General features: G+C 34.2%; 2 protein-coding genes across 3 annotated transcripts; one reads left to right on the plus strand and one right to left on the minus strand.

Moving 5' to 3' along the window:
* The first annotated feature begins 1346 nt into the window (after nt 1-1346).
* On the plus strand, nt 1347-3461 carry LOC139528388 (uncharacterized). The gene is made up of 2 exons (XM_071324359.1): nt 1347-2184; nt 2768-3461. The coding sequence occupies exons 1-2, from the start codon at nt 1405-1407 to the stop codon at nt 3089-3091; spliced, it is 1104 nt and encodes a 367-aa protein (XP_071180460.1). The 5' UTR covers nt 1347-1404; the 3' UTR covers nt 3092-3461.
* Nucleotides 3462-6405: 2944 nt separating this feature from the next.
* LOC139528387 (uncharacterized) lies at nt 6406-18268 on the minus strand. 2 transcript variants are annotated; one of them, XM_071324357.1, is made up of 3 exons: nt 18224-18268; nt 12542-12634; nt 6406-9802 (listed from the first exon to the last, which is right to left on the minus strand). In XM_071324357.1, exons 1-3 carry the CDS (start codon nt 18251-18253, stop codon nt 7739-7741), a joined length of 2187 nt encoding a protein of 728 aa, XP_071180458.1. In that variant the 5' UTR covers nt 18254-18268; the 3' UTR covers nt 6406-7738. The 2 variants fall into 2 exon arrangements, with proteins under 2 accessions (XP_071180458.1, XP_071180459.1); XM_071324358.1 differs by lacking the exon at nt 18224-18268 and adding an exon at nt 17087-17340.
* Nucleotides 18269-26312: the final 8044 nt, after the last annotated feature.

The following is a 26312-nucleotide window of genomic DNA, read 5'->3' on the forward strand; positions in this document are numbered from 1 at the left end:
TGTAAGTGCGCAATTTGTTTTTCGTTTTTTATATTACGACGGTCATCAAAAAGTTCTTCATACCATTCTGTGTTGTCCAGCTCACATAGTTTTTCACTTATCATATGCATAACTGATTTAGTCGATAATGTTAAGTCATACGTCGGATCCTTTAGTCTGATCCGATCAACAATCTTATGCACTTCAAATGACCAACCCTTTCTTCTTCTAGACGTCCATTTAAAAGTTTTGTAGGAAATTCTTTGTTGGTCAGTACGGATCATTTTGCACAAAAGTCTACAATAATTTATTCGTTGTTTTGTTATTGGTGAAGTCCATCCCATATCACCGCGTGAAGCTACGTTCGATGTGCGCTTTCCCACCGATAAGAAAAATTTACATGCTCGGTTTTGTACTGCTGATATGTCACTGTACGGAAGCCCATAGGGGACCTAAAAAAAAAAAAATTATTTCGTTATCTCAATATAAATATCGTTATTTCGATATAATTAAATCGTTATTTCGATATAATTAAATCGTTATCTCGATATATTTATATCGTTATCTCGATATTTAATTTATTTCGTTATCTCGATATAATTATATCGTTATCTCGATATTTAAATCGTTATATCGATATATTTATTTCGTTATCTCGATATAATTACATCGTTATCTCGATATATTTATTTCGTTATCTCGATATAATTATATCGTTATCTCGATATATTTATTTCGTTATCTCGATATAATTAAATCGTTATTTCGATATATTTATTTCGTTATTTCGATTTAATTATATCGTTATAACGATATTTATTGTTTTTCTTGATAAATTGACTTAAGTCACGTGTTATATACCAACATGGCGTCTGGGAATGAACAGGTAGAACCGAACGTGAGCATTGTTTCATATGGGTTTTTGACTTTGTTTAATTAATTTTGTCTGTTGTTGGCCAACTTAGATTGGAAACCACCATTTTTTATACAGCCTAATGGGACTAGATATTTGAAAACAGAACCAAGGTCCTATTAACAACTGTTATCATTATTCAAAAGGCAAAGTCCATATATATTTACAAGGCAGAAACATAATAAGAACACGAAAAGCTAAAAAGAAAGCAAAACCCCACAGATAACTAAACATAAATGGGCAAATAGTACTCACCAAAAAAAAAATAACCAGAAGCATGAACTAAAACTATTTTTTCTTGTTTTGTGACTTTCTGTGGGAAATTGATGAGACGGAGAGCCTAAAGTATTACTTTCATTCAATAATTTAAAAATACATCACTGTATATTGCACAAAAATACGGACTTTTAAGAGGAATTTACCAGGTAGATCTATGAAACCATTATAAACTATCATAATAATTTGCGTTTTCTTTGCAGAAGGTTTTCCGTCTTGTGGAGAATTATTTCTACATGAATTTACCATACAAAGACATTGTAGAAGTTTTATTGTTAAACCATGGCATTTCTTTGTCTTTACGCCATCTAAAAAGGATTCTACGGAACATGCACTTGTCTCGAAGGAAAGAATATACGGATTTACGTACGGTAATAAATTTTGTAGAATCAGATGTAGAATCAAACGGTTCACACGGATATAGATGGATGTATAATAAATGTGTCCTACATGGATTGAAAGTAACCAGAGAAAGTATTAGACACATTCTTAAACTAGTTGACCCTAGAGGGGTAGAAATGAGGTCAAAGCATCGCTTAATCAGAAGAAAATATTTCAGCCAAGGCCCCAACTATTGCTGGCATATTGATTCATACGATAAACTCAAACCATATGGCCTATGTATTAACGGTTGTGTAGATGGCTTCTCGAGAAAAATGATGTGGGTTAAAGTAGGAAAAACTAGCAGCGATCCAAAAGTCATAGCAAAATACTTTATTGAGGCTATACAGAATGCAGGTGGGTATCCTTATCATATGAGGGGTGATATGGGTACCGAAAATGGCACAGTTGCAGCAATGCAGAATTTTTTATCAAGAAACGAAAGAAATGAAGATTCATTCATTTATGGAAAAAGTACTTTAAACACTCGAATAGAGTCTTGGTGGGCAATTCTACGCAAACAATGTACAGGGAAATGGGTAAAAGAAATGAAGGATCTTAGAGATACTGGGAATTTTACTGGCAATAAACTTGATGTTAATCTAGTACAGTTTTGCTGCATGAAGTTACTACAGGTATGTTATTCATCTTCACATGAAATCCTTCATCGAGGTATTGTGTTGGAGATGTATGGGTCACGGGTATGGCGGTAGGGTATGTGTGTGGTGGTGGTGGAGGTTCAACCTTGAATATCTTTCTGAGCAGGTTGGTTTGTTTTTCTGGTTGCATTACTCATTAACTTTGGTTAGGATTTGAAATTTGCTGAAATTATATTTATTATTGAGTCTAAACATGTTTTCTGCTCAAATTAACAATGATCATCCATCTCTGTAAAATTTTGAAAAAAAGCACGTGAATGTTTTTTCACTTGGCCAGAATGAAAGGAATACAAGTCATTATAATCACGAAATGTCAATAAAATATAATCAGTCTTATGTCAAATTAATGTACCATTGCTGTCTTTCCAGTAAGGTCATACTTATTATATTTTATGTTTAGGACATTTTCTGACAAAATTCATAGTTTGAGGATTCATAAAAATAAAAAAAATAATAAAAAAACTACGGTCTCAGCATTATCAACCATTTTGCTCCTCGTCCGCGTCGCATTTGTAGAAGTGCAGTGGATAGTATACATGTGTCAATGATTATTTTTCAGGCTGAACTCGAAGAAACAGCATTGGTGTGGGATATGCATCGTATCAGGCGAAGTCGTTCAAACCTTCCTGATGATCGTCCAATAGCTCTTTACTTACTACCCGAATTATGGGCATCAGCAGATTATGTACAAAGTATTTCGGATGATGAGTTGGAGATTTGTAAATCGGAATGCGCACATGACGACCTTTTTCCATGTGAGGAAGAGTTATTTGAACTTGGTTGTTTGTACATGAGGGCTAATCAAGTAGATCCTCCGACAAATATAAACGAATGCAAAGCTCTTTACTTAGGTCTTCGTCAATGGTTACTTAGTCATTTGTGAATCATATTTGACATCACACAATTATTGAGTGTTTATCCGTAAAACGCAGGATATTTATGGATTTGTGAACTATTTATGTTTGATAATGAACTATGTTGATATCATTACATAATCATTAAGCCTCGAGGATAGATAGATATCTGAAGGACAATGATAAAAAAAATTAATAAACAAAATACAATTCTCAGATAAATCTTCATTTTACGAATTCCAAAGTTTGAAGCACGTCGTCTTCTGTTCAACGTATTTTGCGAAAAAAAACTTATCATTTAACATTGTTTAATTAAATTGTATGATGTATATAATATTCACAATATTTTAAGCATTTGCAAAACTAAGTTATGCAATCTCAAGAAATCTTTCCAGTTGACATTGTGTTTTTGTTTGATGTATTTCTATTTGTATCCATCTGATGAGTTAAGCCTTTTTCAACTGATTTTTATGGTTCGTTCTTATGTTGTACTGTTACACCACTGTCCCAGGTTAGGGGAGGGTTGGGATCTCGCTAACATGTTTAACCCCGCCACATTCTGTATGTATGTGCCTGTCCCAAGTCAGGGGCCTGTAATTCAGTGGTTGTCGTTTGTTGCTGTGTTACATATTTGTTTTTCGTTCATTTTTTTGTACATTAAGTAGGCCGTTAGTTTTCTAGTTTGAGTTGTTTTACATTTGTGATTTCGGGGCCTTTTATAGCTGACTATGCGGTATGGGCTTTGCTCATTGTTGAAGGCCGTACGGTGACCTATAGCTGTTAATTTCTGAGTCATTTGGTCTTTTGTGGCGAGTTGTCTCATTGGCAATCATACCATATCATCTTCTTTTTTATATTTATATGTTGGTTTGTGTTTTGTTGCACCTAATCTGAAGAATCACATGAGCCTCAGCCAATGCCATCATCATGCATCCGTCTTCCGTCCATTAACCGTTTAGTTTAAAAATCTTCTTTGGAACCACTTTGGGTATTCTGGCATATAGTGTTACCCTTGTCCGTCCGCCCGTCCGTACGTACATCCACCAGGGGACTTTGAACATTCTGTTTGGTCGATTTTCAAGAGTTTTCTATAACTACTGAATTGATTTGATTGAATCTTATTATAAGTAAATATGTTCTTACCAAAGTCCTTAACAAGTGTTGTTACTTTTTGAGCCGATCCGAAATTCAAACTGTCTGGCCACTAGCGGAGGTCAAAATTTGCATTGAAACCCTATGGAAAACCACATTTGCATCTCCCTTTTTGAGAATCACTAATCAGAATCGAACCAAACTTGATATAGGTGTTCACTATATAGGTCCTACACAAGTGTCGTTACTTTGTAGTGGATTCGTTAAACAAGAGTGCACACGCTGAAATGTCTCGCCTGCTTTACTAACCATGATTGGTTTAATGGTGATGGTCCTAATGATAAAGTTTCACTACAAGTATCACATAAACTTAAAATTATCAATGATCCATGAAAATGAGGTCAAGGTTAGATGAACCCTGCCAGACAGACATGTACATCTTACAATCATTCCATACACCAAACATAGTTGGCCTATTGCTTATAGTATACAAGAAAAAGACCAAACCATGAAAACTTAACATTGACCAATGAACCATGAAAATGAGGTCAAGGTCAGATGAAACCTGCCAGACTGACATGTACCCGTTACAGTCATTCCATACACCACATATGGTTGACCTACTGCTTATAGTATTTGAGAAACGGACCTAATCACGTAACTTTAACCTTCATCACTGATCCATGAAATGAGGCCCAGGTCAGGCGAAACTTGTCTGACAGACATGAAAACGTTGCAATGAACCCATATACCAAATATGGTTATCCTATTACTCATAATAAGTGAGAAATTCATATGACAAAATTTTTTTTTTCAAGCAGTCGCTGAACCATGAAAATGAGGTCAGGGACAAAGGACATATGACAGACGGAAACTTCGTAACATAAGGTATATGCATACAAGATATGAAGCATACAGGTCTTCTGAAATATAAAGCTTTAAACAAATAGTTTACGCCACCTGATAGTAATACCTATGTCTCGCATACTGCGACTTTCGTCGCAGGCGAGACAAAAATTGCAAATAAGGGGCCATAGCTCTTAAACAAGTTTTTCGATCAACCTGAACTTAAATTTCGGCAGAGGCAAATCATTATGACTGATTGTACAGATCAATTTTACCCTCTGCTAGAATATCTCTGATAACTGTATAAGTTTTTGACTTATTTGCAAAGAAGGTGCCATAACCCCATAGTCTATTTCAGCCATGGTGGACAAAAATCCCTTCAGAGGTTTCAGAATAGGAGATTTTAAAAGAAAAGTGAACCGGGACGACGGACAGAAGGTGATGGCAACAGCTCGCCCTACATTTTAGGTAGGTGAGCTAAGTATAGGTTTCACCATGAGTGACGGTTGAATATCGAGAAATATCAACACGAGTTATGTAATTTCAACGAAGTAACAAACGAGCCCCTGGCGATGAAAAATTTTGTCCTGCATTTTTTTGTTGTTGTAATCTCTGTCCTGCATTTTTATTTTTCACTCTATTCGGTCCTGCCTTTTTTTAAATTAGTTTATCCTGACTTTTTTTTTACATAAATTGTCATCCTGACTTTTTTTTACTCAAAACTCCTGTCCTGCCTTTTTTTCAAATTTCATCCTAGCCCCCCCCTTTAAAAATCAAATGGTAGCTCCCTAACTAAAAATTCGAGCTTCATTTTAAATTATTTCCAATGTTCTCCAAAAGAAGATGAAAATGACGTGTCTCAAAGTGTTTCAATCCAAACTCTGACCTTTGCTGGTGGCCATTTTGAATTTCGGATCGGTCCAAAAAGTAACATTTTTGAGGATTTCAGTAGAAACTATGTTGTTAGTTCCAGTTCAAGTTCTTTCAATGGTTTGTGAAAAAAAAAAGATTCTTCAAAATTGACCAATCAAAATCTGCCAGTTTTGATATTTTAAGTTATTTGTAAAAACAGGTGTTGGACTCAGATGGTCTATTTAAGCCATGGCAGCTATGTTTTTTAACAAATCAAAATAATGGATGCAATTTTAAAAGTTAAGATACTCTGAGGAGCATCTGGACAAAGTTTGGAAAATCATGTCAGTGGTTTCAGAGAAGATTTTTTCAAAGAAAAGTAACAAACGACGAACACAACAGTGTATCAATAGCTCACCCTTCCTTATATTTAGGTGATCATGAGCTAATAAGGTGCACAATGACATCGTGTTCTGAAGATGTTGTGTTTGCCAGCTTTCATTTGTTTATTCTGACCAACACTAATTGGTAACTGAAAAATCATAAAAAGAAAGTTTTTCAAACTTTTATTAATCTTACTAAAATACTACGTTAGTTACATGTATAACTAATCAGTGGAGTCAAAAGTCTTGACAAATATGATATTCTTTACAGATCTTCAGGATTGTGGAAAGGCTCACACCTCATAGGAAATAAAAGAAATGTGTCTCTGGTCATTGACACCTCTGTCACGCAAGAAAGAGATGCCCAACAAATCTCTGAACAGCATTCTACATAAAATTAAAAGTTCTGATCAATTTTTAATATAGGTGTAATATAATTAAACTTTTGAAGTAAGATCAAATAATCCTTTTTCTAAAAAACCAACACATTTCATGCTTGTCTCAGCAGTTAAATTGTGTAAAATATTCTTCAACAAACACAATAGTCATTTTGATCGTGTACAAAATACATGTAATAGTCAAATATTCAAACATCTCTTGTATGTCATATTTATCATACATGTAAACATAAAAATAACTGTATTAATTAAAACAAATACCAATTGCAATCTAAGTCATTGTATTTCTGACAGATAACAAAGAAGCATTGCCTGGCATAGTAAATAAAAATGTCATATGACATGTCTTGTCATTTTGTGTTAACATAACATGTGGTTACAGCTAATAGTTCTATACTGACAAAGATTATTTGAACAAATTCCCTTTGCTCACAACAAATTAAAAAATACAATCCTGGTAACTGAGTTGACATTGCCTACCAGACAAAAAAAAAAGCACAAGCTAAACAGCATATTTTAAGGTCAACTCTTTTAAAGCCAACGGTATAAATTTGCAAGGTGATTGATTTATTTCTATGTAAACACGTTTACTATTTACCTACAATACTTTTTGAGATATTATCACAAAGCTGCTCTTAAATAAAAATTGATTTTTCAAGATAATAAATTATTTCTATGGTAGTAACTGAAATTCGCCTGTACATGTTTGTAGATCATTTATTAATAATTAACAATTTTGCTATTTATTTATTTATCATCATTTGTATTATAGTCTTATAATGACCAATAGTAATAGAAACTGTGAAAAAAGGTTTTCTTGATTAAAAACCCTTACACCACTCAGTGCGATTACACTAAAATTTTGTAGGATGTAGATCTTGTTTTTATGAACATTTTGCACTTCCCTCTATTTTACATGTAATTCGCAAAATAATATCCCTGAACTGCAAAATTAGTTTTTTAATGTCAAGGTTGTGAAAATCTAATATTCAAGTAGGCCCTATAACTTAAGATTTTTTTTTATCATTTGGTCTTAACTAATAGTGTAAGCTTCAAAATCAAACTGCTCATTCTTCCAATCCCAATCCATAACATTTAAAGTTACTTATACATAGTCCATATCCCACACCCTTCTTTCAAATATGTTTAAAAAATCTTCTCTTAAGTCTGCAGCAGATTCGTATGATGTTGGCAACCTTAATATGTTTCCACAAGTTTGGGCTGTTGGTCTTCGCTGCAATCCAGACAATTTTGTAAATTCTACCAATATTATGTCACAGCTAAGATTAGCACCAGTACAAAACCTCATAAAGCTATGCACATCCTTGTCATCCAATCCCTTAACAAATTTTTTCAGGTACCCTGCAGTTACTTGCCCTTTGAGATCTAATGACTCCGGAAAGGTCAAAGATTTCAATATCTTGTTGACAGTTGGACACATCTCAAGGTACATTTTGCTAAGTGTCTCTTGATTCCAATGAAGTCTTGTCTGAAATACACTCTTCCAGCAATCAGTAACAAACTTAGGTTGTTGTATGATTTCTTTGTGAGCTATCTCCTGAATAATGTTCTTAATGTTATCTTGGCTTGGATACTTTTTACAATCATATGTCTCAAGAACATCAATAAGATCTCCTAAATCACTGTCTTGAAAGTGATTGAAAGCTTTTTCTAATGCGACCCTATCAGTCTTTGGCACAAATTGAAAAAATGCATCAACTAGGTTGGCATATGGTACTCCAAACAAGGCATCTTCGAAACATGCTTTGCAGATTTGTACAGGGAAATAATTAACTGTCTTAAACCCATTCACAAGAATGTATGCAATAGCTGTCCATTCTTCTTGCTGCATGTCATGCCTTAAAATAGGCACTTTAATGTCAGCTCCTTCACAGCACTTCATGTAGAAGAGTTCCCAGAACTCACAGAACACATCTTTTAAAAAACCTTCTCCAGTTCCTCTTTCATCATGGCCGTTTGCATTAACTCTGATTACTCTACATTTGGAAAAATCCATTTCTCCTGTTTTAAACAGATTAATCATTTCTATAAATAGGTTACTCTTATGAATTCTTACAATATCCTGTTTTCTAACATCTTCTAACTCTGTAACAGGTAATGCAATACCTGTTGTAATGGTCTGCTCATGTCCCCCTGTAGCTGATGTGTTTGATTGTGGTGCACTGCCTGCTGACGATTCATTGTGTGGTAAAGTTTCATCAACAGAGTCTAGGTATGTTGATAACTCTGAAGGTGGTAAAATATCTACTGCTGCATTTAAGGACTGTAATAACTGGTAATGGTCATTTTCCTGTGGACAAAAAATTATACCTTCGTCATCTGATGCAATTTTCAGAGTCACAATCTGATTTATTGAGGATGAAGGTTTAGGTAAGGGAGTACTAGTACCAGGATTTCCTGTGTCAGGTAATGTAGACATTGATATGCTTCTTTGCAAGTTTCTAGTATATAAGATGTCAGGTAAATCTTCATCTTCCTCCAATTCCAACTGACTTTCATCTATGGCTTGTTCTAGTATTGAAGTTGTTCTTTTCTTTGTATAAAGATAATATCTCAGTTGACGAGATCCTGTTTCGTCATACAAATCTGCAACTGTGCAATCTTCTTCGATAGACTCTCCCATGAAATTTCGTATTTCAAAATCAAACTCTGTTACCATTCCCTTTTTGGACTTCCCATTTCTAAAAAACAATTTCTTCCCATGTTCCATTATATCGTTTGGAAGCCAAGATTTTGGAGCAGATACATGTCTGGCTCCTCCCCCATTTGGGGTTTTCACTTGGTGATAAGCATTGTCATCATATTCATAATCAAACCATCCTATTTCAATTTGTCTGACTGCCTTTTTTGCATTTGAATTGCCCCGAAGTTTTTCACTTCTGTTGCTGTGCAGCTGAAATCCATCTGTCTTCTTGGATTTTTTTCTTGTGCCTTTTTTGTCACCTTCACCTTCTTCCTCACTATCTGAGGACTTTTCTTTCCCCATCTTTCTCCTCAGTTTTTTAAATAGAGAATCACTTCGTTGGTTTTTATGTTCCCTTTTCATTAGATCTTTAAAGTATCTCCTGGCAGCATAAATGTCCCCGTATGCTGGTATATAAGTATGTAACTGTTCATCTGACATCGCTAAAAATGTCTGGGGATCCATCTGAAATAATACAGTAAATTGATTTGTTAAGCAGCATTATTAAGAGTCACTACACTCAATTTAGAGACCTGAGAATTTTAATGAGATTACACCAGAAGCTGGAATACTGACAAAGTCACAGAGGGTCCTGCGCCACAATTACAAAAATTTAAAAGGTGTACATAGAAAACAAAAGGGTATGGAGTAAATGTACATGGGTCAAAATTGCACACAACACACATATTATATAAATAAAAAATTATCAATGAATAGGGCTTTTATTCCTGTTCGTCATCTTGACAGTTGATGTAGGGTCTTCAACAATGAACGAATCGTTCATACCCTACAACAAGGTAAAGACAGTCTCTAGCGTCTACTTAAGCGGTACTATTGATAAAAATAAACCACGGTTCACCTTCTTGCTCCCCACCAGCCTCAGAGTGCCAACTTGTGCGATGCTTGTGTACGACATTTCTCCAGTGATACAAGAAAAGTGCAGTAATTTTGAACGGCATCAATCGCTGCTAAAATATGCTTTGAAGTTACACATGTAGGGAGCAGTCAATGAATTGCATAATTTATAATTACAGGCAAGATTTTTCAACCCATATTTATCATACATTGCCCAACAAAATACCAATATATATAATACATGTACATGTACATCTAAATATGACGATTATCAACAGATCCTCAATGTGGGGCCCTAATGAAGACAGAATGTGTCCATGAGTCACAGATGCCCTGCTTAAACTAGAAAATGTGTCTATGAGCCACAGGATGTCCCTCCTGTTATTGATAAATATATGAGCATCAAAAGTCGGTAGAAATGACCAAATTCTTAGTGAACCCAGATGTACTACCTACGATCTATTTCTTGACAAAATATCATTGCATGGTCTACCATGTATAGTAGCTGAGTTTGTTGCTAAATGTCCAGTCACAAATATTCCATGCATAATCAGGACAAGAACCTAGTGAAACATTTAACAGGTATAATAACTAGAGGCTCCAAGGACCCTTCATCGCTAACTGTGAAATGGCCGCCATTTTGAAAATCGACAGTTCAATGACAAAAAATACAACAACCATTTTTCGTCTAAATCTGATGCCAATTTTTGTTTTTTTACGAGGGCCATTTTGAATCTCTTTTATACTGATTTCCATGAAAATTGGATCATCTTTGGATTTTTTATGAATTCATTTGGCTTTTGGATAGCTGCCATTTTGAAATGGCGGCCATGTTGAAACGTCCAGAAAATTTCTCCGCCTTCTCTTGATGATCTGAACTATTTGTAATTTAAACTATTAAAGGCTCAAGCTGTCACAGTTTTCAAGATAAATGATCAAATATGATGAAAATTTGGAAAAACTGCAAATAAAGGGACACAACTCCTTGACCGGTTTTCTGTTGACCTCAAAATTTCGGCTTTATAGGTAGATCTAAATGTGCTGATCAATTTTACTCAACCCTGTTACCGTTTTTAACTTATTTGAAAAAAACGTGGGTCAGACCCTGTGGTCTTTTTGTAGCGGGTGACCATAAGTTTCACAAACTTGGTATTAAAAGGATATCATATAGATAAAAATTACCAAATTTGAAACAATGCCTTCAGGGGTTTCAGAGAAGAATGATGGACAGACGGATGACGGATGCAAGGTGAACGCAAAAGCTCACCCAGACTTTTAATGAGGTGATCCAAAAAATTATATCAATTGTCGCTTCTGGGAAAAAAAGTCGCTGGTGAGACAAAACACAGGGAAACAACTAGCAAATGGTTGTGCCCGTAGGGACATAGATGCCCCCACTAGTTGAACCCAATATACAGTGTAACTCTGTACGTTGAAGGCTGATATGGATTGACAGTTGCTCTTTGACACAATCATCATTGTGGATTGACAAATTGTATTGAATACAGGAGCGCAAAAGATAATGGCTGCTGGCAACTAATTTTCCTTGTGGCTATTCAACACAATATACCATGTTTACCTTACAAACCAAATATCATTCAAATTCATGGCTTGTAACAAATGTTTGTCATCACCAATCAACTCAGAAAACTGTGTTTACTTAATATATACCAAATATTGTTAAAATCTGCCAAAGATCAATTTTAGTGGGAAAATGGCTGCCATTTAACCAGGAGGAAAATTACGCAAAAATCTGAAAAGTGCTTACAACGCACAACTTACCATGGCAAGGTCATATACCAAATATCAATTCATTCCGACCAATAATTGCTGAGACAAATGCTACAAAAAATTGTTTTATATAGCATTATGCAAAATTTCAATGTTCCGTCAAACAGGAAGTGGACAGCTGCTGGGTCTGACAACTACTTTCAGCGTACAACTCATCATGTCAAAGTCACATACCACAAATCAAATCATTCTATTGAATAGAAACAGAGAAATCTGTGAAGAAAGTTTCGGGAGGGACATACGGACATGGCAAAAACTTGACAATGTGTCAATGCATATGTGTGGGGGCATAATAAAAAAGCTTCAAAATCAAAGGGAGCTTCCTCAAGCATGTCTAAGTTAATCGTATGTGTATATGTTTTTAATTTAATATCAGTCAAGCCATGTATACTGTAGGAAACACAGACAGACAGGTGAACTGACAAACATTTACTGGTAACTATAGGGCAGTGATCATGGTGATTATGTTTGGTTATTGCTATATTTTCATGGTCGGCCATTAATATTAAAGTATGGAATAAATTGATTACGACATTGACCTTGAACTACAATACTAACCTTCTCCTCTTTTAATCTCTGTATGTACTTTTTTTCCACATTTCTTCTTTCAAAGAAATCAACCACAACATCCAGGTTGTCATCCATGTCTAACTACAAGAGACAATAAAATGTACTCATTCTCACAAAATATTGACCAGTTGTACATTGTTTGAATTTCAAACTTGATCTGTTAGGGACCGGTCAAAATTTCTCAAGGCATGGGACAGTGCAAAACATAAATGAACTATAAAAAAAGTTGAAGTCCCACGGTTATACAAATGAAGACATTGCACTTATTTTATATGTTATATTTGTCCCAGATATTGCTGATATCAACCTATAGTACATGTATAAGTTTTATAAAAATCTGGCAAGAATTGTACCTGTGAGAGCGCGAACGAAGCCATTTTCCATAAGTTTAATACTTCCAACCGGTATATAAACTCTTTTAAAAAAAATCTGTCCACCATTTTAAAACTTGTCCAAGATATTGCTGATATTAACCTATAGTATGAGTTTTATAAAAATCTGGCAAGAATTGTTCCCCTGAGAGTGCTAACAAGACCGGACGGACGGATGCCCGATATTTCCATGCCCCCAGCAACACTTTACGCAGGGGACAAAAAGTTGATGTCCCATTCTGTTTTTTCAACAAAATAAGTTGGAGTCCCATGTACATGTTAGTTCATATAGTATAAACTGTCCTTCAAACCATTGAGCCAGACAGGCATACATCATTCAAATACTACTGACATGTGGTGTAATGACAATGCTTTTAAATGTGTTCCACCGTTGTTGAAGAAAGCCATGTTATACAAGACAAGTAACTTGATAAAGCGTTATGTCAAGCAGTTTGCTGTCATATTTTATGTAAATCCAAATTGAATTAAACAAGAGGCTCTCAATAGCCTGAATCGCTCACATGGTAAACAATGCCTTCGGCCATGTTTTTTGACGAAATAGAAAATAAAACACAAACTTTATTTTATACACCCTACTGATCATTCAAATGAAGTTTGTAAAAGACTTATTTGTAAATCTAACTTTGCTGAACATTATTGCTGTTTACAGTTTATCTCTATCTATAATAATATTCAAGATAATAACGGCCATGTTTTTTGACGGATCAAAAATCGAAGCACACACTTTGTGCAGGATAATCTAAGGAACTATCATGCTAAGTTTCATCCAAATCCATTCAGTAGTTTCAGAGGAGAAGATTTTTTAAAGTTAGCAAATATGATGAACAAATTGTGAAAAATTGTCATTAAAGGACATTTACCCCTTAAGGGGTCAATTGACAATTTTGGTCATATTAACCTATTTGTAGATCTTACTGTGCTGATCATTTTTGCTGTTTACAGTTTATCTTCATCTATAATAATATTCAAGATAATGACCAAAAACTGCAAAATTTCCTTAAAATTACCAATAAAGTGGCAGCAACCCAACAATTGTTTGTTTGATTCATCTGATAATTTCTGGGCTGATAGATCTTGACCTAATGAACATTTTCACCCCATGTCAGATTTGCTCTAAATGCTTCCGTTTTTGAGATATAAGCCAAAAACTGCATTTGACCCCTATGTTCTATTTTAAGTAACGGCGGCCATGTTTCTTGACGGATCAAAAATCGAAGCACACACTTTGTGCAGGATAATCTAAGGAACAATCATTTTAAGTTTCATTCAAATCCATTCAGTAGTTTCAGAGGAGAAGATGTTTGAAAAATTGTTAACGACGACAGACGACGACGACGACGAAGGACGTCAAGTGATGAGAAAAGCTCACATGGCCTTTTAGGCCAGGTGAGCTAAAAACTTATAGAAATTTTTAAAGTTGACCATCGAAAAATTTTGTCTGAACTGAAAACTGTAGCTTTTTTTTACCTATAAATTAAAACATTAAATTTGACAGCAATGAACCTACATGTAATACATTTGTACCTAATAACTTTGGAATTTGTAAGATTAGTATATAAATGAGATAGCTGTCATGTTTTATGAAAATCCAAGTTGTTTTGAAAAGAGTTATGGTAATTTTTAAAGGTGACCATTTGAATTATGTTAGAACTGAAAAGTCTAGCTTTTTCACAAATTTATTTAAATCTTTAACTTGACAGCAATAAACTAAATACCAAATCAATTTGGAATTAGTAAGAATAGTGTATACTTGAATTAGCTGTCATGTTTTATGAAAATACAAGTTGAGTTAAAAAAGTTATAAAAAATTTTTAAGGTGACATCTGAATTTAGTTCGAACTGAAAAATCTAGCTTTTTTCATGTATTGAAATCAACATTAAATTTGACAGCAATAAACAAAATACCAAATCATTTTGGGAATAAGTAACATTAGTATATAAATGAGATAGCTGTCATGTTTTATGAAAATAAAAGTTGATTTGAAAAAGTCAAGTATTTTTTTAAAGGTGACCATCTGAATTTTGGCCAAACTGAAATTTTTTGCTTTTTTCACCTATTAATCAAAACATTAAGTTTGACAACAATAAACCAAATACCAAATAACTTTGCAATTTGTAAGATAAATATATAAATGAGATGGATGTCATGTTTTATAAAAATTCAAGTTGAATTAAAAAAGTTATACATTTTTTAAAGGTGTCCATTTGAATGTAGTCCGAACTGAAAAATCTAACTTTTTTCACATATTTTTATAAAAAAAGGCTAAACATTAAATTTGAAAGCAATAAACCAAATATCAAATAACTTTGGAATTTGTGAGAATAGTATAAACATGAGATAGCTGTCGTGTTTTATGAAAATCAAAGTCTATTTGAAAAAGTTAAAGAATTTTTTAAAGATGACCATCTGAAGTTTGTATGAGCTTTTTTCACCTACAAATGTATTACTAGTAATTAAAAAGTGAAAAAAATTAAAAAAAGGTTTATGTTGAAATAAAGAATAAAGTGGAATTTTGACTTTAATATTAAAAATGTTCTGTCCAAAGAAAAGGATTTTACTTTGTCCTTTTCCAACATGAAAAAGATGAAATCATGTCATGTTTATACCCGTGATGAGCATGATAAGAGTTGTTTACATTTCATGTGTTTCAATCATCAAAGCCAGTTTGGAAATGTTTCAAAACAACATGAAATAAATATATGTGGAAGCACAGCCAAAAAAAAAGTGCCAGTAATTCACACTATTTTTATAAATTGCCATAACTCGAAAAATCAACAGACCAAAATGAAATTGGAACTTGCATCACTTGATCTGTAACTTATCATGGCAAAGCAATGTACCAAATATAAAATAAATATCTGCAAGCACAAAGACAAAAAGTGTGGAAAACTGTCAGATAATATTCACTATATTTCTTAGTCAAAGGGCCATAACTCAGTGACAAAACAACCGACCAAAACAAAATGCAAACTTGATCTGTAACTTAATTGTCATGGCAATTACGTACTATACCAATGTGAAATAAATATCTGCAACCACATAAAAAAAATGTGGAAAACTAATTTGCAGGACTGAGGGACAGAATGCAAACCTAAAGTCCCCTTCAACTTCATCAACTGAAAAGGAAGTCCCTGTATACTGTGCTTTTTTAACACCACAAATCTGGGGTGTTCAGTAAAAACAGTGAATATACCCAAATTTTGTTGACTACAAAATGTACCTTTTTAATAGTGCATATTAGGAAAAAAAAGTTTTTAGGGTCAATGCTTTAAAATAGGGTAAAGGACCAGCAATATTTTACCCAAGACTATTGGCTACAAATACAGTTTTTTCCCCAAGAACAGTGACCGTTTGGAACTCTTTACCAGCAACAGTAGCTGAGGCTCACTTCTTGGTATTCTTCAAGAGGGAGCTTTCAACACTTTCTTTCTAGTCTGTTCAGTCCCCCATTTGCCAAGTAGGTCAAATGGTGGACTTGAGCTGTACATGTGCCGGCAGGGATTATTTCCCTGGTAGTGGTACCGCCATGGAAGCCGGATTGGTTCAGGCCAGATGAACGAAAAGCGAATGGGTACCCCCATTTTTATTTATTTTACTTTAGTACTTTATTTCTATCATACTTTAAGGCACCAAGGCTCCGTGTTGAATACCGTACTCTGACCTATAATGGTTAACTTTTACAAATTGTGACTTGGATGGAGAGTTGTCTCATTGGCACTCATACCACATCTTCTTATATCTATTTATACTTGCTTTATATATTTTTGGTTTTATCTTATAAAACTAAAAAGTACTCAATTTCTTGCACCCACCGGAAGAGTCGAGTATTGACAGGGGTTTGTTACAATTTGTCGGGTTTACTATCCATACCAACCTTTTCGGGGTTCGTATTGATTGCAAACCCGGCAAATTGTAAGAAACCCCTGTGCCCGTCAGCCTGTGGTTAAACGTACAATGACAATGTAGATGTAGACTAGAACACATCTTTTTACTTTTTAGAATTGTTTATAGATATGCCCAAAACGCCCCTAAAATAGCTTGTCCTTTATCACCACTGAGATGAATAGGTTACTTCTATCTATGTTGCCCAACGTAATATTAAGATAGCTTTTAGGTTATTGGAATTTTCTGGTAACTTACAACTAAGTCCTGTGCTGCAAATGGGGCATGCACTAATAGGGGAACGAAACGGACATAAATTTAGATGGGTCAACTCGGCTCTAAACCTATCGGACCGTCACCCCTTTGATTACAATTGAACCCTATAGGTGCTTTACCTAGGTGTAACCAATATGACCATAATTATGACTGTTAACAAAGAGATACGTCTCGCTTATTGCAAATTGTCCGTGAGGCGCATTCAGTGGCGGATTGAGAGGGTGCGTAGTGGACCTTTTACTTTGAAAAAAAATATGAATTTTTGCCAAGTCTTCATATTTTGTAAATTATATAACCGGCCAAAATTTTTGCGCCTTCCCGACTACGACTCAGCCGATATCGGGTATCGGGATGATAACCGGGCCGATATGGATTTATACAATATATTTAAATAATCTATAAATATCACAAACTTTAGCATTGAATTTGCATTGAAAACACCAGTCAATGGACCGTGACTGCGGGGTCATAGGCGTAAAATCATCATGTATCCGAAATATACTACCGGATACTAATGCAACTACATAAAAAATATTATGATCTAGTATCAGTGGTTCATGTGTAACTTCAGCTAAATCATAAACGTGAAAATTGTGAACGCTGCCGCTGACGCCGTCGGAAAAACAATATCTAAGTCTCATGCATTCTTTGTTTAATTTATTTACATGTGTATGTAGAATTTAATAGTATTTAAATATAAATCTAAGTGACAAAACCCTACCCTAGCTTATTTAGTAGATAATACATTTAATACAGAAACAGTGCTCACTTTCAGTTGAACAAGATGGGGATTTCCACGGTGTTTAAGACCTTGTTTCGATATCTGGTTCAACTGTTTGTGGCCTATTTTCAATGACACAAATATATTTTCAAATCATAACAATTTTGAAATAATAACCATATTGATAATTCTATTTTGATGTCCTACATTTTGACTTGGACAGAACCTTAATACTTAGCAGACCTTTTTGGACCAAAGTCCTGTTACTTATTGCGAATCATAAATAGAATCATTTAATATAGTATATACATGCCGAACATTCACAAAGATAAAGAAAAATACTTTTACTTGTGATAAGTCAACAAATCGATATAAACAAATACAAAAATCACACTCACGTTCGGTTCCTCTTCATTCCTAGACGCCATGCTGGAATAAACACGTGACGCGTCAATTTATCAAGATAAACAAAATAAATATCGATATAACGATATAATTATTTCGAGATAACGAAATAAATATATCGATATAACGATATAAATATCGAGATAACGAAATAAATATATCGATATTACGATATAATTATATCGAGATAACGAAATAAATATATCGAGATAACGATGTAATTATATCGAGATAACGAAATAAATATATCGATATAACGATTTAAATATCGAGATAACGATATAATTATATCGAGATAACGAAATAAATTAAATATCGAGATAACGATATAAATATATCGAGATAACGATGTAATTATATCGAAATAACGATTTAATTATATCGAAATAACGATATTTATATTGAGATAACGAAATAATTTTTTTTTTTTTAGGTCCCCTATGGGCTTCCGTATCACTGAACGATTTTGTGCCCCAGATACCACTACCATAAAGTAAAATTGGTTCAACAACGGACGTATATAGTTTATTGTACACTTTAAAAGTCATCCCTCCCATGGATTGAGTTTTTGTAATTAAAGCACCCAAAGCACGGCTCGCTGCTTTGGCCAGTTCTTTTGCATTTTTTACGAAAGTTAAATGTTCGTCCATCCACACTCCAAGGTATTTGTATGAATCAATGTAGTCAATAATTTTTCCAGAACATCGGAACGTAAAATCTGAACGTATGGATGACTGTGGACGGAAATGGACAATTTTAGTTTTGCCAATGTTTACGGATAACTTCCATTCAGCGCACCATTCGGTTACTACATTTAACATACGTTGTAGACTTTCTTTATCTGGAGCTATTAGCGCTATATCGTCCGCGTAGAGCAATAAACTGAGATGAAAATCATCAATATGCACTCCACATTCTAGAGAGTTTATACGATCTGCCAAAGTATTGATATATACTGAAAACAAAGTGGGCGATAGGATACAGCCCTGCTTCACACCGGCATCTACATTGAACCAAGGGGTCTGGTCACTATTGATACGAACGGTACATTTTAGGTCATTATACAAGGATTGAATCGCAGATAAGAACTGTCCACGGACACCAACACGTTGTAATTTAAACCACAGAAGATGATGTTCGACGGTGTCAAAAGCTTTCTTCATGTCTACAAAGCATACATAAGTTGACTTTCTTGATATTTTTCTGTCGTTCAGAATAGAATGAAGCGTGTGAATATGTTCTTCGCAACTACGGTTACGGCGGAACCCATTTTGCTCATCACACAGAATTTCGTTATTTTCCAACCAAGAGCTAAGTCTCGTGTTTAAAATGTAACAATATATCTTACACGGCACGGATACCAAAGTGATTCCCCTGTAGTTCATGGGATTTCTATCGTCGTCAGATCCCGGTTTTAAAATTGGATTGATGATACCACTATTCCACTGATACGGAACTTTTCCAAGATTAAAGCAACCACTGATAATTTGATAAAGTAAGTCTATTGCCGCGTCATTCTTTAAAACTTCCGTCGGAATTTCATCTATTTCCGTGGCCTTTCGTAATTTAGCGTTTATTACGGCATTAACGACCTCGTCTCGTGAAATTGGTTGATTTAGCGGCGTAACGTCTATTTCTGTGTTGAAAGTAGATGCATTAAGTTGGCTATTATCTCCACCATTGCGTTGAAATAAATTTTGAAAGTCACTTTTCCATTTATTAAGAACGTCGTTTTTATTCGTATTTACATTTCCATTTGGACCTAATACCGCCATCGGAATACATGGTTTACGTTCACTTGCGATTCCAATTTTACCAACAGACTTCCAAAATTCGCGCTGATTTGATGTACATAGTTTTTCTTCTAATTTCTTTCGCTCTGTTATTTGGTGTTGCCGCTTATATTTTCTGTTAAGACGATCGAATGTCTTCCTTTCCACACAATAATCTGTTTTTAATCTTTGTTTTGTGCCGCTCGGACCATTACAGCGCAACCATTTCTTTTCATATGCGCACACTTTAGACCATTGTGAAGACAAATCATTGTTCCAGTAAGGTTTATACCTAGATTTTGTGCTTTTATTACGACCAAAACCACTTGTGTTTATTTGTAGCTTGTTGTTCATTTCACACTTAAGCAAACCTTGAAATTGGTCATATGCGTTTTGTATATCACTAGATACATTTATATAATTTTCAATATTTTGAATAGTTTCCATCACCTTTGAATGTATTTGCTCATTCATCAGAAAGTCATTCGGAACAGTCGACAATTTTTAATATAGGTTTTCGTATTAATTGTGGCTCTTCGGAGATTGTTTTATAATTCAATTCAATTTTAATATCACTATACAAAAACGAATGATCAGGGATACTTTCTGGAACATAAGCAATGTTATTAACTACATCCGACATAGATATTATTTTAAAGTCGCTAATGGTATCCAGATCTTCATATGGGACGCAAATATAGTCAACTACGGATCTACCTGATGTAGAAATACAAGTGTATTCGCTGTCTTGAAAACGACCATTTAACATCCCAAAATTTGTATCACTCAGAAAATTTATAAATGTATCTCCATGGTGGTTTTCTTTTTGATCTAGAACATTCCTAGGTCTCACTAAATCAACCCCCTCTATATAATCTGAATTACAACCCACACGGGCGTTAAAATCTCCACAAATAAAAAATTTCCCTTTATGTTGATATAAATAGACTTGTTGCATTAGTGTTTGGAAAAAAGTGTCCGCATCAACAGGCCTGCACGACTCAGTTGGTGGTAAATAACATATTACGACACAAAAACTTATATTTTCTGATTTAGCTGAAAATTCTAACCATAAAATGCCCTCTTCGTTATCATCTAGAATATCAATATTATATATGGACTGTAGTTCATTTTTAACAAAAGCGCCAACTCCTGCAGAGCCTCTCGTAGCTCGACTATGTAAATATTTTCTATTGTTTCCATAAAATCTAAAACCATTTACACTTAGTGTTTCATCTCCTCTCAAAAACGTTTCGCATATTCCTAAAATGTCACACTTTGAGAAGTTTAAAACCTTTTCTCGAAAAATAGAGTTATCGTTCGTTTTTGCTGACCACCCCCTACAATTCCACACCCCAAGCCGCAGTTTATCCTAGTTACGTTTGTTTAAAAGACGACTACCAGCAAACATATATTTCTTGTCTTTACCCATTTCCTTAAGAACAGTTCTGACTGCATTTTGAAAATTTCTTGTTTCGACCGGTAAATCATTTTCTATGTAAACTTGATCAAATTGTCTGTTTTGTTTAAGCTTTGATTTATTCTTCATGATTTCTTTTTGACTTTCAATACAATCAGTTTCTACAATAACTACACCTGGGTATTTCCCTCTGGCTACTTTTCTTGACACATATGTTAGGCCTATGTTAGCTAAGCCTAAGCAATCTTTCATCATTGACTGTACTTTGTGTTCTGTTAACTTTGTTTCAGTTTCTTCGCGTTCATCATATTCAAGATTCTTGATCACTAGCCTATACTTGGTTTTATCGCTATTTTGACTGTTTATGTGTTTTTCATGTACCTGTTTTTCAAGATGTTCTATTTTATTTTGCATAGTATTAAGTTCTTGTTTAACTTCAGTTTTCACCTCATTCATTTTGTCCGTTAATTTTTTATCTATAATCGAAGAAATTTTCTCGGAGACTTTCTCGGATATTTTTTCTTCGAATCTTATTTCAAAATCATCCATTCTCTTTTCTAGATTTTTACTCATAGTTGTAAAGTTCGATGAAAGTTGCAAAATTAAAGTTTCTAGCCTACTAGTGTTGTCAATCATTTCGGTTGTACTCGATGCACTTGGTGTACTTAACTCGCTTTTACTTTTTTTGTGCTTGAAATGTATGTCTTCTTGGTAACCAGAAACTTGATCTGATAATTGACGTTTTCTTTCGGACGAAGATGTTGCTGTGTTGTAATGTAAAGTACTTACAGGTGCGAATCCTTGATTCATCGTAACATGTTTTTCTTTTAAGTTCTTAAAATTTCTCAAATTGAGAAATGTTGTTTGATTTGCCGAATCCTATCTATAAAAGAGAAGACATGGAAGTAAGTAATTATTGAAATGACAGTCTAATAAATTCTTCAATAAAAAAAAATATACGAAACTGTTGTTAAATATTGTCATCTGCTATACCGATTCTTCTCTGTTATATGTACTCAACATTTCCTTTCTTGCAATAAAGAATAATGGATACTCATATAACTTGTGTTTTTTCTACACACAACTATTCAAAATACTGTCAAATTTATGAAAAATATATCGATATAGGAAGATGTGGTGTGATTGCAAATTCCATTTATACTGTGTCACAATTTCCTCCAAGATCAATATAGTTATTTCTTATTTTATTATGGGCCCGGATCGACTTGGGGCCGGATCGACGTGGGCCGGATCGACTTGGGCCGGATCGACTTTGGGCCGAATTGACTTGGGGCCGGATCGGTTTGGGGCCGGAACGACCGGATACCTATTGCATACAATTATATTTATCATTGAATATGTACGGTAAATCAACAAACGAAATAGCATAAAATATTGTCAGAAAATGTGTACACATTGTTTAATATAAACATTTATTGTTTTCCATGGTCTTTTACAATTTTGTTCCACTTTTGTCTTTTCAACACTTGAAAAGAACCTCTCATCCTGAACAATTACTTTCATTATTACGCTTTATAAGGTAAATAAACTAGTTTCATTCTTTGCAGAGTATGTCCACAGATTTCAGTAGAAAGCAAACCAGTGTGTGTACCAAACAAATGATCCCAACTAGTTTAAACTAAGTAAAGGTAAGAAATAAAAATAAAATCTGATGGATTTGGAAGAAAATTAAAATTCCTTTAAAGTGAAGAACTTACGATACGGGAACTGTTGAACAATTGTTGGAAAATAAATAACAAAAAAAAACAATGCAATAACCGACAGAAAATAAATCGTAAACGTAATAGCACATGTCCGATCCATAATGCATATTTCTTTTAAAAATTCTAAAACAGTATAACAATTAATGCAAAAATATAAGTATAGACCTTTACTTAGGGGTTATCCATCCCAACTGTATGCTTTTTTATTGAATAAACTGCTGATACATTAAAACATTTCAGGTACTTTTTGGTTATATACCTTCTCACGTTTTGGGGTATTTATATACCTTGGCTTTAGATATTTGGGATAAAGCAGTCCTAATGAGGTTAATCAAAATATACGCGTTGGGCTTAAAAATTATGAAGTGTTGCATTCGACACAATGTAGTATAACATATGACACACCAACACACAAATTATCTCTATCTATTTGAATATGTATTCATGACTATGTCATGAGTGTGATAGCTTTTGTTGTAGCTTATTTTTCAAGTAGTTTTCTTTTTTGCAGGTACCAATGGAAGGGTGCTTTATTTGCAAATTATCCATAAATGACGGAAGAGCAACTGTAACATTAAGAGAAAAAGGAGCCCGAAATATTAACGAGTTCAGCAAGCTACGAAATGATACCAAAGTTGCTAAATCTGGGGATGTAGTACACCAGGATTGTCGCAGGGACTACACAAATGCTAAGTCTGTCAAACAAAAAGAACTAGATTACAAGACTACTGAAAATCGGGTTTTAAGATCACAAGAACAGTTCAACTATCGAGATAACTGTCTTTTCTGTGGACAGTTTGCAGATGTTAAGGATAAGAGGAAAGGTACTGATGTTTTTCCAGTCCGAACAAAGGATTTCCAGAGCAATATAGAAAAAATCTGTCGTGAGCGAAACGATGAATGGGCTACACATGTATTAACCAGAATTGTATTTGTATATATATATGATTATAGGGGTGATCTCAGGTGAAGGGTTAGCAAATCCTTCTTCACATGTGGCACCCGTCGGGTTGCTTATGAGATAACAAATCCGGTAAATAGTCTAATTCGGTAGGTCATATTTATGAAAGGGAAGGGGATTGTAGTTACGACATAAAGAACATATCCGATATCATTTGCGAAACGGTAATTTCATAACGGTCAACCAACTCGTGAAGGCGTCCGTAAAATTTACGAAAAGATGATTTCAACTACACCATTTGGAACTCTTTCAAATGCCATCTGGCGTGATATTGTGGAATAATCTTTGTAGAAAACTTCAAAACGCCAAAATTTTGAAAATGGAGAATATCTAGATAGTTAAATAGCTGAAACATGACGAGAAATAAAACCAACAGATTCAATTCAGGTACAGCTTAATGTATCCAAGGTTAACTTTTTCTGAGGGCGCTGTAACCTTAGTGTCCTAGTAGTTTCTAAATTTATGAACGTACACTTTCAGAAATGTTTATCATAAACCTTCAACGGATGTCTTCAAATTAGTTGGTATTGTGCGATGCCGTGTCAAATTGGAACTGAGGTAGTCGATTTTGAGTGTATTGTTTGTGAATTCGCCTATGTTTCAGTTTTTAATCAAAGATTCGGTCAAAATATCTTCTATTTTCATTTTGAACTTGTTTCAATCCTTAAAAAGAGGGACGAAAGATACCAGAGGGACAGTCAAACTCATAAATCGAAAATAAACTGACGACGCCTGGCTAAAATGAAAGAAGACAAACAGACAAAAAATAGAACAAACACATGACACAACATAGAAAACTAAAGAATAAGCAACACGATCTCCACTAAAAACTAGGAGTGATCTCAGGAGCTCCGGACGGGTAAGCAGATCCTGCTCCACATGTGGTACCCGTCGTGTTGCTAATGTTATATCAAATCCGGTAAATAGTCTAAGTCGGTAGGTCACATTGATGATTGGGAAGCGGATTAACATATATACTTACTGGGCGAGACTCTAATATGGGAAGTCAAAGGAGCTAACTATAGTCGTGTAGGATATAAATTCGGTCTGTAGAAATTTTTACCAGAATCCCCCTAATACATAACGATGACATATTGCGAAAATGCAAAGCGTTAAAAACGTTATACTGCAGAAAACCATGGAAGTAAAATATATAGCGATAGGTTTCTAGCCACAAAGCTTCCCCTAAAGAGAGGGCCGAAAGATTCTGGATGGACATTCAAACTCATAGATCGAAAATAAACTGAACGCCATGGCTAAAACAGAAAAAGACAAACAGACAAATAGTCTAGTCTGTCTACGGCAAATATTGCATAAATCTAAACAAATTGCAACAGAAATGATTTCAACAGTTTTATAATACCAAAGCATGACACAATCATATATGAAAAGTCTAGAAAAATCGTACGATCGGAAATCACCATTTTGGGCTAAAAACATTGATTTTAACCAAAAATCGAGGAAAATTGTGAAAAAATTTTGAAAATCGAAATTTTGGCACTATGTTAGCCAATCAAATCTCAAAAACGAATTAAGATGACTAAAATAACTACAAAGAACATTTCCGATGTAAAATTTACAATCCAGAGTTAGAATTCATTGGTAGAATTATCCCTTTTAATGATAAAATCACAAAAAAATGCAAAAAAAAACCCGATATATTTGAGATTCATATATGGCTGTTTTCAAACGTTTTATTTTGAAGGCAGCTTTAAAGTAAAAACATTAAACACAATTATTTACAATTATTTGCGAATAGAAAAAAGAAAACAAACAGTTGTTTTAAGGAAAATCTATTTATCTATCATCGAAATTAGCCAAAAATTACCCTCCCCCCCAAAAAAAATGAAATAAATTTCTAGATAAAATGTATTAATGTTAGATTTGTTTAAACAGTCATTGAATTAATATTATTAATTGCCTAAACTATTCAATAATTGATTACTTTGTTTTTACTTGGTTACTTTTGTTTTCATGTAAAAGTATTAGAATGGTAAATACAATTTCTGAAAAATTTATATCTTTGAAAATATTCGATATATATATAGTTACATGTCTCTGCAATGTACATGCATATTGATGCATTCACATGTCGTCAAGTTCATCGGCTTCTGTAATGGTACTTGTATTTGAACAATTCATTCCCCGACATTCCCCACATGCTGGGGAACAGTCTATTCCGTGTTTACGACAGGAGCATCGTTT

Source organism: Mytilus edulis, chromosome 6, assembly GCF_963676685.1.
Source record: "Mytilus edulis chromosome 6, xbMytEdul2.2, whole genome shotgun sequence".
NCBI classification, from domain to species: Eukaryota; Metazoa; Mollusca; class Bivalvia; order Mytilida; family Mytilidae; genus Mytilus; species Mytilus edulis.

Coding starts and splice junctions, on each gene's coding strand:
- LOC139528388 (XM_071324359.1), top strand. CDS start 1,405: ATGAATTTACCATACAAAGACATTGTAGAAGTTTTATTGTTAAACCAT. Junction 2,185..2,767: donor GCTGCATGAAGTTACTACAG/GTATGTTATTCA, acceptor ATTATTTTTCAG/GCTGAACTCGAAGAAACAGC.
- LOC139528387 (XM_071324357.1), bottom strand. CDS start 18,253: ATGGCGTCTAGGAATGAAGAGGAACCGAAC. Junction 12,635..18,223: donor GGAATGAAGAGGAACCGAAC/GTGAGTGTGATT, acceptor TGTCTCTTGTAG/TTAGACATGGATGACAACCT. Junction 9,803..12,541: donor AGAGATTAAAAGAGGAGAAG/GTTAGTATTGTA, acceptor GTATTATTTCAG/ATGGATCCCCAGACATTTTT.